General features: G+C 34.3%; 2 protein-coding genes across 2 annotated transcripts; one reads left to right on the top strand and one right to left on the bottom strand.

The window, feature by feature from the left end:
- Positions 1-6,789: 6,789 nt before the first annotated feature.
- On the bottom strand, positions 6,790-12,677 carry LOC112502245 (phosphoglycerate mutase-like protein AT74H). The gene is made up of 2 exons (XM_025106113.1): positions 12,022-12,677; positions 6,790-7,440 (listed from the first exon to the last, which is right to left on the bottom strand). Exons 1-2 carry the CDS (start codon positions 12,503-12,505, stop codon positions 7,034-7,036), a joined length of 891 nt encoding a protein of 296 aa, XP_024961881.1. The 5' UTR covers positions 12,506-12,677; the 3' UTR covers positions 6,790-7,033.
- A 3,763-nt stretch (positions 12,678-16,440) lies between these two features.
- On the top strand, positions 16,441-17,273 carry LOC112502243. Its single transcript, XM_025106112.1, has 2 exons — positions 16,441-16,704; positions 17,043-17,273. Exons 1-2 carry the CDS (start codon positions 16,441-16,443, stop codon positions 17,271-17,273), a joined length of 495 nt encoding a protein of 164 aa, XP_024961880.1.
- The last annotated feature ends 652 nt before the right edge of the window (positions 17,274-17,925 follow it).

The following is a 17,925-nucleotide window of genomic DNA, read 5'->3' as shown; positions in this document are numbered from 1 at the left end:
ATATATTTTAAATTTGAAAATATTGTGTTTGTATTTATCCCCCCTTCTACAAACTGTTTCTCTTCTTGTAGACCCTTACGGGACCAACAAGTATCCCTTCTTTCCACAGTTATAGCACTTAGTGTTTTCATCCGCAACACTTTTAACAAACTTCTTCTTTTCATCATTCTTCCTTTCAAACTTCTTCTCTTCATACTCCTCTTCTTCTCACCAAACTTATCCTTGTACTCATACTTAGAACCGGATGAAAACCTTTGGTTATTGGAATGCGGCTTCTTGTGGAACTTTTTCTGAAAAGCTCTTGTAAGCATAACCATTGCCTCTTTAAATTCTTTCATTTCAGATCAAAGTCACTATTTGAACTCTCTTCAGCAGAAGACTCACTTGACACTATTACTTCTTTCACAGACTTTCCTATCTTAGATCTGTTTTTCTTTTCAAAAGCCAAACCAAAAGATCACCCATATCCTTCTCAGTCTTCTTCTTAGTCTCTCTCATCTCCAAAACTTCTTCTTCATTTTGTTTGAGTCTCTATCAGATAGAGACTTTTTGTATCTGATGTTGTTAGCAAAAGATTTCCACTCAGGTTGTAGATTACACAAAAACTTTACATTCACCTCAATTCTTGTCTTATTTATATCATTCTTATTCAACTCATTCAATAGTCTAGAAAGTCTCTCATACACATCATCCAGACTTTTTCCTTCTCTAGCCTTGAATTATTCATAGCTAGTGATACAGTTGGTCACCTTCAACTGAGTTTCAACCTTTGAACCCATCATCATTTTCTCAATTTGGTCCCATATGCTTTTCTCTGACTTTTTATAGCTATCAATACTGGTATAGATTTCATTAGTCAATGCTTGCATCATGTAAGATTTGTAAACTACATCAGCATGAGCTCTATCCTTTTCCGCCTGTGTATACTTTGACTTCTCTTTTGGAACAACCTTAGCTGCCTTTTTTTGCTCAAGAATAGCTTGTATTTCTTTCCACAATTCAGCAGGACCTTCTAACAATGATTCCATAATCATCTCTCCATCTTTTTGTCTTTCTATAAAGTTCAAGAATCTATCTCTCCACTGGTTATAGTCACCACGAAACAAAACTGGTGGTTTTGTATAGGTAACAATTGCCATAGCTTCTCTTGAAGTCATTTTTAATATTGATTAAACTTTGAAGTTAATACAGTTCAAAACTTAGAGAAATCAACAAGTCAAACTCTTATCGGACAACAAACCAAGCTTATCGGACACGAAAGAAACTGTTAACCCTTATCTCCAAAAACAACTTATCATCCAAGCCTTTTATCGACCAAAACCTTTATCGCACACTTTCTTATCGCCCAAAACTCTTATCGGACAAGCCTTGACCGGATTGAAAACTTATCAGACAACACTTATCCTGATATACTTCTTATCAGACAAGCTTTGATCGGACATGATGCTTATCGCTCACAAGTTAAGCGATGAGCAAGGATATCGCTTAATGCTTTAAGTGATGAAAGAGGCTTATCGATTAAGAGATGAACGATAACAAAAAATACAAGTATCACTAGGTGATGAGACAAAAATTACCTTAGATATATGCGATAAAGATATTAAATCGAAAAACAAGCAATGTTCAATAAGTGATGAAGGTTCTTATCGCATGATGAACATGTTCATCGAAGATCTCAGTTAGTGAAAATTCAGATTTCGATCCAAAAACACTCAAATTTACACCAAAATGAACAGAATTAGCACAAATTGATTCGCAATATGATCAAAAACTGATTTTCAATACCAAATTGTATCAACAACATATCAAAATTGACCAGTTTTGATGAGAAATTCAAGAACAGAATATGAACATTTCAAAAACACAAATCACCAAAAATTCAAAATTGATTCTTGAAATCAATTCAATTATGAAATTGAATGATTCTAATCAATTCCAAATGAAATTTCGCATACAATTCAATCAATCAAACATCAAAATTCAAACAAATTATGAGAGTTTGATTAGAAACAGTGAGTAGAAAGTGTCGATCAAGAAAATGTCCAAATGTGGTTCAATTCTAGTCCGATTCAATTTAAGTTGCTGTAATCTACGCTGTTACCAATTGATAATCCCAAAAATTGATTAATCAATAACAAGAATTCATGATTCAACAATGGCATATTGTAGAAAGTAGGAAAGTAGAGAGAGAATACTTCAAAGCTCAATTGTATTAATCTTCAAAGATTACAAAATGACCAAAGCTACTTACAAATTACAAGGAAGAAACTATTTATACAAGAACACATTACAAGAGAATAGAAAGCTTGAATACAATATTTTAATACAAAACATTGAACCCAACACAAGGTTTAAAAATATTAACTATAGATGATGATTGTATAATTAGCAATAGAACAAAGAATGTTGGTTATAAAGAAGTATTTGGTAATTTATGATATGTGGTTCTTTATTTTATTTATATGAAATTATGTACTTTTCCATAATTTCATTTATGTTCTATAATAAATTTTGTCTTACAAATTCTTGATAGTTATTCATATTTTTATTAATTTTTACAAATCCTAAAAACAATTCTGAAGGAAAAAAAGTTTCGAAAAGGAACACCGTACGTTCGGTTATCATTCATATTTGTAACATAAGTTTTCTGACATGGTTTAATTTTTTTAAATCACCCCGCATAATATAAGTGTTCGAACCTAGTGTGTGTGTGTATATATATATATATATAGGGGCCTAATCAAATGAGAACTAATTAGTTTATGGTAACTGTGAGCTCGAATATGAGCCAATCATTTTATTATATTAAGTGTATTACCTTAATTAAGAAAAAGGGTATATTAGTAATTTCTTAAAGGTTATCAATCAAAAGATTGGTACTGTTTCCTTATTAATCAAACAAATTATGAAAGTTTCTTTCTATGAAGTTATAATTGAAAAAAATAAATATATAATTTCTTACAGTTAAAAGTTATTAGGCATCGCAGTGGTAACATAGTGGTATCACAGTTGTATTCATCAACCAGATTTGGTATCATAGTGTGTATCACAATGTATTTTTGTCGTTATACGAAGTGTATCACAATATATTTTTGTTGTTTTATGAATTGTATCACAATATATTTTTGTTGTTTTACGAAGTGTAACACAATATATCAGGTAATGTTTTCTTTACCAAGTGTATAACACTGCGTTTTTTTGTTATTTTATGAAGCGTATCGCAGTGTGCATCATATGTTGATATGGTGTTCGTTGGAAAGAGTTGAGAGTTTAGAGGAGAGAGGAGGAGTCTAGAATGACTAAAATGCCCTTAATTAATATTTTAAGTTAAAATCACCAAAATTATTAATTTCCTAATTTAACATTTGATTTGTGTTGAGGTTGGATCTCACGGTTACCATAAACTAATCAGTTCTTACTTGAATGGACCCCTATATAGGGGCTTAATCAAATAAGAACTGTTTTGTTTATGGTAACTGTGAGATCCAATCTCAACCAATCATTTTAATATATTAATTATTCTTTTTAAATTAATGTAAAAAGGCATGTTAGTAAATTACTAAATTTAGATTAAATATTTATTTATTAATTCCATACGTTTCAAACTTTCAATTAATTTTGATTTTACATTCCTAAATTACCACATGAAACCATAATCTTTTGGGTAGCACATGAAACCACAATCTTTTTTACCACAATGTAATACAACATCTTGTGTTAACTAATACACTATTGGTATTGTAACACCTTGACCCGCATCAGTAACTATTGAAATTTGTAGCCCCTTATGACTTATGAGTTCTTGGTTGTAGGCTACCAAAGAATTCTCATCATGGGTTTAGCGGTTTGGAGGTTGTCTTGTATGGTTTGCTACCAAAGAATTCTCACCATGGGTTTAGTGGTTTGGGTAGCACATAAAACCATAATCTTTTTTATCACACTATAAAACAACATGTTCAACCAAAACCTACAAATTGTTTTCCACCTCTTCTCGCACAACCAATAGGATCTTTGTGTTTTTTGTTTTGATTTGATGAAATGTAATTTTAGAAGATTAACAAATTTTTAGGGCGTTCAAAATAGTCTCATTAAATTAAAAAAATTTGACCTTTTTGCCCTTATTTGCATATTCACATTAAATATTGGAGAGTTATTTTTGGAATTTCAGTAATTAATTTTTCTTTTATTTTCAACCATTGATTATTAATTTGTGTGGTTGAGATTGGATCTCGCGGTTACCACAAACAACTCAATTCTTTCTTGAATAGGCCAATATATATATATATATATATGGCTGGGTTCAAATAAAAATCACTCAATTTGTAAAAACCGTGAAAACCTCATTCAACCAATCATAATTTTTTATTTTGTTCATTTTTTTTGTAATTATGAAAGGTTGATTAACCATTTTTATTGTGGAGGGTGTTAATCATGGATATTATCATCTTTATTATTTTAATTTTAGAGAAATACATGAAACAGTTTCATTAAAATTTCATTATGTAGCATATAAGATTAACAATTTTATGAAAAAATTTCATAAGATTAACGATGGATGAGAGTAGTTTTTACGGTTTTTATAAATTGGAGTGGTTTTCATTTGATCGCTCCTATATATATATATATGAACCATTGTGTCAAATACAACCAAATACAAACAAAAATTTAAATATATATAAACTTGGACTGCGTAGCATTTATGAACATAATAAGAATAGCTGCTACACGAAAGTAAATAGATAAAAAAAACAGGTATGAACACAATATGAACAGATTGTGAACCATAGTTCCTTCATTATAAACACATTCAGGAGCGAGCCAATGTTAGATATGCAGCTAGTGTACATATGAACACAATATAAACACTTGTGAACAATAGTTTCTTCATTATGAACACATTTAGGAACGAACCAATGTTGAGATATGCAGCAACTGTACATATGAACACAATATGAACAGCTTGTGAACAATAGTTCCTTCATTATGAACACATTCAGGAGCGAGCCAATGTTAAGATATGCAGCTAGTGTACATATGAACACAATATGAACACTTGTGAACACATTTTGACCTTCCCATTGTTGTCGAGTTGTTTTCCAATGAGTTTATCCATATTAGCTTGAACGATATCGAAAATTTTATTATTGGGTTTCTTTTAACAATCATAAATTCAAGAACATTATAGATAGATAAATTAATATTATAAAAAAACAAGATCAATAGTAAATCAACAACAATTATGAGATTTTTTGATTTTGTAACTCCTATTAATGATATGAGAGTTACATACAAACTAAAATTACATATTTACCCTTGTCATTAATTATGAGATGGATATGAACCTAGATAAAAGATGAATTTTCATTGGTTGAGCTTGGATAACAAAATTAACACAATAATCTTGGTTAACATTTGAACCAATCTCTCTCTCTCTCTCTCTCTCTCTATATATATATATATATATATATATATATATATACAATCCAGTCCCCGTTCACTGAATACATCTTATATATATAATAAAAACTAAAACGGTACTATCACAATGCAGCGAGATATATCTTCATTTTAATGTTTCGTTTTATTTTTTTGTCTTTGTTGATATAATACGATTTATGTGGTTTTGAGAAATATAATGTTTTTACGATTTAGTGAAGTAATTTATTTTTGGTTTAACAATAAAATTTTATAAAGATAATGATTCCGTTAGAACTTAATGATTATCCTAATTATATTTTAGATTTTTTATATAAAAAATGAGATGTTTATCTTGTATTTGATTATGTTTATCTGCAGTTAGTTATACGAATTTAAAAATGAAGCTCTAATAAGTTGTATGTACGCATATTTTACTTGTAATCTTAAATTTTAAGTAATATGTATTAATATACACATGCATAAAGAATGGTTTTAAAGAGTTTTTATCAAATGCTTTATAATATAGTATAGATATCCAAACCCACCTCTACCTTAACCAGTGAAGTGGTTTTTCGACAACACAAATTGAAAAGTGTCGAAAAATAAAATTAAAAAAAACTTGCCAAAAAGGAACATAAATCAAAATCTTGGCATCTTTCGCATTACAAAGGGCCTTCTATTTTGTATTCTGTTTTATTAAATGTCTAACTCAGTGGTATTTCAATTAATTACTACACTAACTACAAGGTGGTGCCTGATTGGTTTGAGCCTTAGCTCTAAAAATCAAAAGTACGTGGAGTGTCCAGGTTCAAATCCAAGGAGGAATAAAAATCCCCTTGTAGCCATGAAGGTTCAAATGCAGTGATTTCGGGCTATCTGCTGCAAAGCAGGTGGTCGTACTGGGATTAGTCGGCTCGCATAGTGGGTTGGATATCCAGGTTAATCAAAAAAATTACAACACTATAAAATACAAAGGGGAGAATCATTATTTTGTTCACTGTTTCACGTTTGCTAAATGATTTGATGCACAATGATTAGGTGGTCAAAATGATTAAGAGACTCCTACTACAAAATCATTCAGAGGGTTTTGGAATCATTAAGAGACAGACTTTTTATTGCCAAACAAGATTCACCTTTTAACAATTCAGAACTTGTCTCTCAATGGAACTATTAAAGGGGAAACAAACAATTTTTTCTTCAAATCAATCTAACAAAGATTCCAAATTTCTTCTTTTTTACCCATTTTAACTGTTAACCCGCTAGCTAATCTAATCCGGGATGACATAGATATCAAGTTTATCATCTATTTTGATACAAACCTTTCTGAAACAAGTATTCATATCATAAAAGATTATAAAATCAACAAGTCACTAGTCCCAATGGGTACAAAATAGAAAATATTGAAACGTTGTTACATTGATTGGAAAAAAACACTAATCGTTACACTAAACTGAACTTTGTTGGGAATTTCCTAAAATAAAGAATGAATAGGTAACCAATTTTCTGCATAGAGTGATTCAAATTTCTAATCATTGCATAACCAAAGCAGAAAACTACAGTTAATCATCACATGTTTACATCTTAGAATTCAAACCTGTTTCACATATCTGAAAATTCAGGAAACTGTTTTTTTGGCATCTTCGTTGTCGTCAGAATCTGTGTCGAGATGGTCAAAGAAATGATCCAAGTACCAGGGGCATTTCTCCATCATCACACCTCTTGTAGCATTGGCCCTGCATTTTTGGTCAGCTATCATCTCTGCCGATAGTCCCCACTCCTGCATCTCTTCATCGGAGTGGTAAACAGCCAGACTGTACTCACCACCATCTCCTAACTGCATTACTCGAAACTCACAGTTGTTAAAATTGTTTAGGTACTCAAATTGTTCGACTGTCCACTTGAACCACTTCATTAGAAAGACCCGTGAAGCAAGTCCATGTGAAACTATAATGATATTTAAATCGTCTGAGGGATCATAATGGAGCCTGCTGTCAATATCCCTCCATAAAGATTCCAGAAAGCCTGCACTTTTGAACGGAATAATAAATGAGAATGCAATTGTTAGGAAATTCTAGATACAGATTCAATCTGTGACATGGTTCTATTAGTGTTAGTTACTGAGGTTTGATGACATTATTCCACCAAGATTCAAAAAAGCCAATTTAATTTTGCATATAATATAAACAGACCCGGTCTATCCCACCCAAACGTAGGGCCGTAGAATCACAAAAATAAAAAGAAACACGACTACAAAGCACAATGATAGGTCACAAATAAGCAACAGAGTTATAATTCTTTACATACAATATATTCTGTAATATTCACCCAGGAACACATTAGGATTTGTTTGATGTAAATGAAGAGAACCGAAGAATCAGACATCTATAAGTGATTGGGGAACTCAGTTACGCAGGTATTCGTAAGCAGCAGTTGTGTTACACTTTTGAATACTAGTTAGAGATGAAATCAATGAAACCTAATCTGAGTTATATTAGTAATATGTTGTATTTAGATTGGTTATAGCCTAAGTAAGTTGTTATGATGCTTGATTGATGAAATGGAGCTTTCGAAAATGAAGAATATAGGTTGAACTTTGATTTTCTTTACTAATGGCTATTTTGGTGAAATTCTTGAGTATTGATCTTGTAATCAATAATATAAACATGGTTAGATGGTATTTTGATTGTTGGAATAAAGATTGAATCAAAAATATGGATTTTAGCCTATTTAGTTGGTGAATTTGACAGCACTGAATCTATCGAGATATTGTTTTGAATGTGCGATAACTTCTTAACCGTAGCTCGGATTGCTACGATTCTGGACATTTTAGAAAGCTTATATGTAAATCTAAACCTGTCCTTTAGACATTTTTTAGAAATAAGGCTTCTAGGTTGGTTATAATTGCGTCTAAAAACTGATAAAAAGTTGATTTTGAGCTGTGAATTATAGTGCCTAAAATGAGTTTAAATTAAGTTTGGTTAAGTTTTTGTTGTCGGATCTTTATGAAACTTTGGGTACATATTACAGGTGTTAAATAAGCTCACTTGGTCCTTCCAGAGTGACCGTTGGACGACGTTTAGACATATATGGACGTAGAACCTAATTTGGCTCAATTTTTTTGAATATCGAAAATCACTGTGAGTTTATGGGGCTACTTAACTTGCTATTTGTTAGACATGTGTTATCTATTTGCTACTTGCTTCCACACTCATCCATGTTATGTCTCCTTATCAATTTCAAGAGATTATTGACTATTGCACTCCGTCCTTCCATACGTGCTACTCGGTGGTTACTTTGTGTTTCACCCGGGGAGGCACGCTTAAGCCCATATCAGCTGAGATTACTCGGGTATGGTGCGTATTTGACCGTGTTAGAGTCCGGTCATTTTCCCCACTGTCCGGGATAGCTMGGGTGGRAAGATCATTCCACTGGCCGGGATAGCTCGGGTGGTATGAAATCTATGATATATATTGTTGTACTTGCCACGACCGGGATAGCTCGGTGGCAGTACATATCAATTATTGACTTTCACACGATCTAGTTGCATACTTTGATATTCAGAAGTATGATTCTCGAATGATGATTACTTGTTACATGATTTACATCCTTCATGATCATTGACTTCCATGGATTACATTTGTGAAGCTTTAGTAGTTAGTAGTTCCCGTTTACTCACTAAGCATTATGTGCTTACCCTTTTAGTTGTTCACATTTTTACAGGCCGTGTAGATAAGGCAAAGGACAAGCTCGGGTAGATTGAGATCTTTGCTTTTGGTGCTTCCAGTAGCACGACTCTTTTGGTATTATATAGTTAGTCGAATACAACTATGGATTGTAAATTATTAGTTGTCTTTTGGTTGTAACTGCAAGTCTCTAGATAACAGGTAGCTAATGTCCTTCGTCTTGTATATAGTTTAAGCTTCTGCAAATCTATTAAGTTTATTTTGTCCGTTTTAGGATATTTTGGAAATCAGGTGCTTAGGGAAACGTCCTGTAAACCAAGCGGACATTTCGAATTAGAAACTCGTAAATATTATATCCCGTTTGCTTTCTAATGGTTTAAAAATGTAACTTTTGGTGGTTTGTTTATCATTTATAGAAATGAGGTATTCAACCTGGTATCATTTATGTAATATGGGTCTTTCAATTTGGTGTCACTCGGAATTTCATATAAGACAAAAAGGCTTCATGTATATCAATAAGCCATTCGTCCAAAATAATTGGTTTATAATGATAAAGAGGTGAACCAAACTAGGTTCAAACTTCGGATATTGCCTAACCTCCTATCTAAAAGGGCTCAAACTTCGGATCTTTTGCCTGTTTTTTATGATTTTGAGTTGTGTAATACTAGGATCTGTATTTCCTAAGCATTCTGACCCTTCAAGTAACCCACCCACTACACTAAATGCCATATCCTTTTGTGACCCACTCACCAAACCTTTCTTTCAAGCACCTTCAAGGTTTGATCAGAGAGATACAAGGAAAAAAGTTGAAATAAATATCATGGTTTTACAAACCACACCATGTGTAAGGCTATGTTGTGTTATTTATGTTCAAGTTAGGAGATTAATTTGTAAACCATCATGCCTTATTGAGTTTATAGGTTTGTGTATGGTTGCTATATCACTCGCGAATATAAATGTACAATTGAATATTATCCCGTCAACAGTGTGGCTAGTCTGAGATCCTATCTTAGCCAATCATGAACTCCTTCGGTATATTTCAATGACTTAAATCTCTCTTCCCCACGAGTCTTCTATCTCTTCATTGGTACAGGTTATTCAGAAATCAACATTGGAGATGAAAAAACCATCTCAGGTCATATTGCCACTACTGTCTCCCTTTGTTTCTTGATCCCCTTGATGTGTGGCTACATATCCACCTTACTATTAGCACTTCTCCATATCAATATTATGAACATTTCTTTTGTTGGCTCAACATGTTGCTCCTGCCATCTTCTAAAGCTTACCATTATTTCTTATCACATAAACCATTCTCGTCTTATCTTATGACTAACATCATCATCAATCTAGCAGCATCCCAGATAATGAGTGTGGATGCTTCCTTTCAGACATTATATTCTACCTCCCTTTCAGTCTTGCTTAAGTTACATTGTTTCTTATCTATCTTAATTTACAACTTTTAGATTATAAGGTGTTCCTTCAACCTCCAACCTTGTATAATCCTCATTTCTTAGCCTCATCGATCAACAACTTAAAGAATAAACTTATGAGCCATTCAAAACTAAGAACCCAAAAAAATCATTCAACTATGACATTGGCGTATTAGTATAAGGAAAACAAATGTCAGGCCGTCAAATGCTTTCATGCTTGTTACTCGTGCATTTCTTCAATAACATTCACATTGCTATCATGAACCTTTTCTAGATCAACAACCACCATATGCCGATTCTTTAACCAAACCAAACCAAACCAAACCAAACAAACCCAGTGCATCCCACTTGAAAGTAGGGGGGATGCATACAGACTTGATCTCTACCCGGAGACCTCCAGTTTGTGTAGAAATGGGAGGGAAAAGGAAATACAAACTAAAACTGGTTAGAAGGAGTAGAAACACAAGGAAGAAAGGAGAAAGAAGCACAATGAAACATAAAGAAAGCAAGCAAATCACACATCCTCCGACCATCGTCTGACTCTGAATACCTATCCCACCCTCACCCTCAGAAAACACAGATGCTCAACAAGTGTAATTGTTCTGATTACATTTGTTATTCATCTTTTACCTGAAAACAAGGCCTCTAGTAAACAAGCTATAAAAGATGAATACAGCTCTCTCTAGCTAACCTGGAAAAAGTCAACAAGCCGCCTTCAAGGGGCGGTAGTCTCCCTCTTAAGGTCGGTTGAGGCAAGACCACTTTCAGGCCAAGTCATATTAACTAGGGGTTGTCTGGAATTGCTTATTTAAAGTGCTTATTAATTTATTGTGGTCCACACCGGTAATAAGGAGTTTTTACTGTTTAGAAATAAAAATAAACACTTATACCGGTTTGGCACCATTAATAAGGAGTTTATGATAAGTTATTCCGTTCTAACTTATTAACTTATTTCGGTATGGTACCGGTAATAAGGAGTTTTTACATGTATAAGCTAATCCAACCACCTTATTACATTTATAAGCTAATTCAAACACTTTTTATAAAACTCCGGTTTGTCACCACATAAGTTGATAGTTGATATCACATAAAGTAAAATAGGCATACCAAGAATGATTCTCCAAACCTTACCACAATCTATTCCAGTTTAAAATTTGGAGTTCCTTCCAATACAATTTTCTGAAACATCCCTAGTATTATATTGTAGTATGTAATTACTGATCCTCACAAGATAAACAACCATGGTTAATCCAATATAACATAGGACTAGAAAAAATTTCACCAAGGCTTGTCGGCTTTGATCACAAGCAAGTAATCCGATTCCTAATGGAGCCTTGTACTATATTATTGACTCGAACAAGTAAGATTTTGATCACAAGCAAGTAATCTACCAGTTGAAATAGGAATAACAATCGAGTGTTTCCTCCATCAAATGCCATTGAACTAGAAAGCAAAAAGGCAAACAGAGTTGAAGGGAAGAGAAAGCTTACTCGAAACACGATCGAATACATCCGCAGCAGACTCACCCTCAGGAAATCGGTAAAAGAACCTACCAAATCTCTCTCTAGTCTCCTTTATAACCTTCATCCTCTCAGTAATCTGAAAATTCCCAAAATCCTGTTCCCTAATTCTACATTCTTCTCTAACCCCAATTACTCTCTTTCTAGGAAACGACCTCCCAATTTCCCGTAAGGTTGACCTAGTTCGTTCATAAGGCGATACATACAAGCAAACCTTCCAGTTACGGAGTTTGCCGGAGTCGGAGATTACATCTCGGATCTGGGTTCCGGCGAGTTTGGCCTGTGCGATACCATCTGGGGTAAGTGGGATCTTGTAATCTGGTGTTGTGGTGTAGGCTGAACCGTCAAGATTGCCTGCGCTCTCGCCATGACGAACCAATATTATTCTCTTGGGAAGGAATTTATGCTGGTCTTGATTGTTCATTTCTGAGATGTAAATTGATTCCAATCTCATCGACGCCGTAGCTCTAGATCAGATCATTTATATATACGAATGAAGATACCGATTGAGTTTGCGTGATTCGCGCGATGAGGATACGAATTTGTCAAATGGTGGGCTGGGAATGGGAACGGAAATAGCTGCCATTTGTGGAATCTGTTCTGCCAGCCACGGAACATTGTTCTTGACCCATCATCATGACATTACATTTTTGTTATGAATTTTAGGTTGATCATATAAAAGGTCAACTCAAATTATGCATTGTTGCATGTGAGAGGAAATTATTAGTCCATTGTTTTTCTGATTTATTCGAGGTTGATTTTTCTCGTTCAAAAGAATTCGATTAATTTTGAGTCAAGTGGCATACATTTTCTTTCAAACCAATCTATGTTTCTAGATTATACAATAAAAATATAAAAATAATTGTACAATAGGCACTACTTTTGAATAATGTTTTTTACCTGAAAATTTGTGCCAAAATAGTTAAATTATGAAGAATAAAATAAGTAATTCAATTATACATTATTAAATACTTCATTCGTTTCAAAATAAATATTCAAAATAAAAAAATACACAGTTTTTGAAATATGTAATTATTATATTTTTTTAATTAACTAAAAGACGATTTACCTTTAATAATAAAGATATAAAATTCTTTATCTCATAATAAACAGAAAAATGAGAAAATAGGTACTTAATTTTGAAAATAAACACTTAAGGCTGCTTGGTTTGAAGAATGTTTTTTAAAGGAATAAAATATGTCGAATGAATTAAAATCTCGTAGAAAGTGAAATAAAATGTTACCAAGTTTGACCAAGTGTTTGTTTGATAGGAAATGAAATGTAATCTATCAGATGAATTGACATCTTGATGGTGGTGTAAGGCCAGGCCCGTTCCTGGTTTTTTTTGGTCCGATGCGAGATGTGAAAAGGTGTCCTCGATAAGTACGATATTTTTTCAATATATTGGCTTTATCATCAGAAATAACATCAATACTTGTTGGGTCACCTATTGATTTGGTGATGACCCACTGATTTGTTCCTCTACCCTAGCAACACTTAGTAATTATAGGTTCTTTGTATATTGGTGTCTGGGTACATACTTAAGCCATTGGCAAAATCGAAGACTAGCCAATGTGAAAACAGAAGGTTACTGATGCGGTGTTGTGGATCAACTGTCTAATATACACACCACGACTCCAAAATAGCTGAAATGAAGATTGAAAATATTTTGAAGCTACAAGCCGATTGAAGGAAGATCTTCATGGACCGAAGATTGAAGATCTTCATGGACTCAAGATTGAAGAACTTCATGGACCAAAGATTTGTGAGTAGCTGCTTGAAGCTACTAATCCATCCAAAGAAGATCTTCCTACAGACTGACCATATCTCTACAAAAGTTTGTCTCTGCATGAACAGTGTTGCATGTATGTTGTGTACGATGAAAATGAGATATCAACAATGGTCAAGTCAACTCTTGCCTTCTTATCCTCAAGTGACAAGTGTCCCCATGCATTTAATATTGAAGGTAGTATAAAAGGCAGTGTGCTTCTCTCATGCACATCATTGGCTTTTTGAAAGATTACTTAGTGCATTCTCAAGGCAATCGGCTATTCTCTTCTACTCCCTTGCTCTCCTGTGTGCGAAGAAAATCTTAGTGTTCTTCACTTCCTTTCAAGAACTCTTTGTGTTGTTCTTGTAAGTTCTTCTCCTTGTAAGATTTTTTAGGTTAGGTTTTCCTTTCCTATCTTCCGCAACAATCTTTTGCATCTCTCTGTGTGTTAATTCTTGATATACATCAATAAGAATTAAAAAAAGTTAAAAAAAAGTCTTTATAATTGTATTTAACCCCCCCCCCCCTTCTACAATTACTTTTTGTTTATTGCCATCCCCTTCGGGACTAACAAGTAGTATCAGAGCAGTTAGCTTAATCTCATAAGGTAGATCTACAATGGCCTCTTTTTCTTCCAACACTGCTCCTTCTTCTTACCAAGACAACGACACTATTGCCAAGCCTCCCAAGTTTAACAAGAACAACTTTCCTATGTGGAAAATCCGCATGACACTCTACCTTGAGGGTGTTGATAGTCATTATCTCTCTATCCTCAAGGATAGACCCATTGTTCCTAAAGTATGGCTTCGTCATGGAAAGAACAAAGACGAAGGTAACTCTTCAAATGATTCTGATGATGCTGAAAAGAAATATGACTCTACTGGAAGGTTCATCATCAAAGATCCTTCACAGTACAATGAAGATGACAATAGAAAAGTTTCCTTGGATACCAAGGTAAGGGCTATCATTTCCCTCTCTCTTCCTGATGATGTCTTCCACTCCTTGGTAAACCTCTCTACTGCTAAGGACATGTGGAACACTCTCTGTGTTCTGTATGAAGGAACCATCGAAGTAAATAAAAGCAAGAAGATTGGTCTCGTTAGACAATATGAGCTCTTTGTGCATGGTAAAGTTGAATCTCTCATTGAGTACTACAACAGGTTTAACAGCCTTCTCAATGATCTGAAGTTTCATGGCAGAGTCTATGAAAATGAAGAAGTCATGTGCAAGTTTATGGACTATTTACCAGACTTCTGGAAAAAAACATTTGTACTTGTATCAAGACAAGCAAAGATCTTGAAAATATGCCTCTTACTGCTCTTTATGGAACTCTCCATAATTATGAGCAAACCAAGCCTCTGAAAAAGGCATTATTAAAGGATTCCAGAACTTCTTCTCCTGTTGCTCTTCTCTGCAATGATACGAGGAAGCTGGTCAGTGAACCTCGTATCACTTATCTGACTGAGTCTGAAGAAGATGCTGTCAGAAAAGAAGAACTTGCAGAAAGCTATGCTGATGATACTGATGATGAGGGCGATAAACCCACAGTTAATGAATTAGCTGACAACATGGCCATGATGGATACCAACTTCAAAAGGTACGCCAAAAAGGGTTCTTCTAATTTCTCTTCTAGATCTAAGGTCACCGACCACAGAACCTTAGATCAACCTAAGTCAGCTCCTCTTGATCTATCCAATGAGGAGTGCTTCAACTGTGGCAAGAAAGGTCATTTTGCTGCTGAGTGCAAAAGCAAAAAGATCTCTAAGCATCATCCTTCTCAACCCTCTAGCCGATCCTCTCATGACAAGTACAAAGCAAAGTASAAGAGAGAAAAGGCAAAGAACCAGAGCCTTCAGAGAAAAGGTAAAGGTCTCATGGCTGAGACTCATGACTGGATTGATGAGCCAACCTCTTCCTCCAGTGATGAGGACATGGCACATCTGTATCTTATGGCCAAAATTTAGGAGATAGAAGACTCTGTCAAGGGATCCTCCTCTACTGCTGCTGTTGATGTACCTTCTACCTCCAAATGCCAAAGATCTGGTCAAACYAAAGAAGGTAAACAACTTCTCTTCTCTCTCTGAATCTGAAAAGGTTCAAGCTTACGATTCTTTATCTGTTGATCTTTACAATGCTAGATCTGCTAAAAAGAAAGCTGATCTTGAAATCAAAAGTCTAACTAATCAATTACATAAATGCATGAATCAACTAAAAGACTTTGATAAGTTGAAAAATGACCTAAAAGAACAAAAGTTAATAAACAATGTTCTTAATAAAAAAAACTATGGTCTTCGAGAAATTGGAGAAAGAAAAAGTCGTTCTTCAAAAATGGGCTAGATCATCCAAGAACCTAGATAAAATTTTACATTATCAACTTCCTAGTGAAGTAAAGACTGGCCTAGGTTATGATGATCTGGATCCGTGTGCTCCTGATGACTCTATGTGCATTTCTTCTCACATTCACTCTTCCTCCTCTTCATCTCATTTATTTAATTCTGTTGGATCTCTTTCTCCTAGATCTAATGAAAATGGAAAATCTCTCAAGTTCGGAGTAAGTTCAAACACTAAATCTGAAAATGTTCCTGTCGACTGTGTGTTTAACTCTCTCTCTCTCTCTAATGGAATCTCCTGATGCATGCTCATCTAAATCTAAAACATCTGAGCATCTGAATCATCCTTTGAATCGTTGTTTCTCTGCTGCTGAGAAAGGTAAGTCTGTGGACAAGCCTATCAAGAATAAGAAACCAAAATCCAAACTCAAGATGAAACATAAGCCTTCGGCTACCTCATCTAAGTCAGTTGTTGCTTCTCAGTTTGGTACCTCAGTACCTTCTACTACTGAGTTCGTTCCTCGTCCAGTATCCTTGAAAAAGACTTCCAAGGTTTCTATATCTTCTCAAAAACCAATCCTTGGGTCTGAAAAAGGGATTTTTGGTCTAAAACCCTCTTCATCCTCTGTCCCTCTTTCCAAAGCTTTGTCTTCTCTCAAAAAATCCAAAAAACATGTCAACACAGTTAAGCACACACCTTTAATTTCTATTAAACCTGTGTTTATTTATCAAAAATGTTACAATTGTGGTGACACCTTTCATATGGCCAAGAACTGTCCCAAGGAAAGAATCACTAGGCCAGTAAGAGAAGAAAAAGAAGAAAATACTCCTAACCCCAATGGACCCATTGTAAAATGGGTACCTAAAAACTAATTTATCTGTGCTTGCAGGGCTTAGGACACCGACATATATGGCACTTGGACAGTGGATGTTCAAGACACATGACTAGAAACAAGTCCTTGTTGATCAACTATATGTCTGAACCTGATCCTTCTGTAACCTTTGGAGATAATGCCAGAGGTATTACTAAAGGATATGGTGTTCTTTCTAACGGCTCGGTTACCTTCAACCGAGTAGCTTATGTGGATGGACTGAAGCACAATCTGTTAAGCATCAGTTAACTATATGATCTCAACTTCATTGTAAAATTTGAAGAAAACCAATGTACTATTCTTGACTCTTCTGGCAAGAAGGTATTAACTAATATCCGAAAGGATAATGTCTATGTGATCAACATGGATTCTTCTAGCTCTTCCGACGCCAACATCTGTTTCTACTCCGAAGCTACTTCTGATCAAAATTGGCTATTGCATAAAAGATTGTCCCATATCAACTTCAAAACGATCAATAATCTTTCTAGTAAAGATCTGGTTATTGGACTTCCGAAGATGTCATATGTCAAAGTGAAGTTGTGTGCTGCTTGTGAAAAAGACAAGCAAACCAAAGCACGTTTCAAGTCCAAGATGTGCTCTTCTATTTCTGCTCCTTTTCACATGCTCCACATGGATCTCTGTGGTCCTATGAGTGTTCAAAGTTTGGGTGGAAAATATTATACTCTTGTTATTGTGGATGAGTACTCGAGATATACTTGGGTCTTCTTTCTTCAACACAAGAGTGATGCAGCTGAAGAAATTATCAACTTTGTGAAGCGGACTGAAGTCTTGAATGGTCAACTTGTCAGATCAATTCGAAGTGACAACGGCACTGAATTCAAAAATAGTGTTCTTGAAAGCTTCTTTGATGACAAGGGTATTTCTCAAAATTTCTCAGCAG

This window comes from Cynara cardunculus, unplaced genomic scaffold (genome assembly GCF_001531365.2).
Source record: "Cynara cardunculus var. scolymus isolate 2C unplaced genomic scaffold, CcrdV1 Un_Scaffold_1146, whole genome shotgun sequence".
Classification (NCBI taxonomy): Eukaryota; Viridiplantae; Streptophyta; class Magnoliopsida; order Asterales; family Asteraceae; genus Cynara; species Cynara cardunculus.
This window is presented reverse-complemented; position numbering and strand designations above follow the sequence as displayed.

Excerpts from the sequence above, each read along its gene's own strand:
- LOC112502245 (XM_025106113.1), bottom strand. The coding sequence starts at position 12,505 with ATGAGATTGGAATCAATTTACATCTCAGAAATGAACAATCAAGACCAG. Across the intron at positions 7,441-12,021 it reads TGTATTCGATCGTGTTTCGA|GCTTTCTGGAATCTTTATGG; the intron begins GTAAGCTTTCTC and ends TCAAAAGTGCAG.
- LOC112502243 (XM_025106112.1), top strand. The coding sequence starts at position 16,441 with ATGGAATCTCCTGATGCATGCTCATCTAAATCTAAAACATCTGAGCAT. Across the intron at positions 16,705-17,042 it reads CCTTGAAAAAGACTTCCAAG|GGCTTAGGACACCGACATAT; the intron begins GTTTCTATATCT and ends CTGTGCTTGCAG.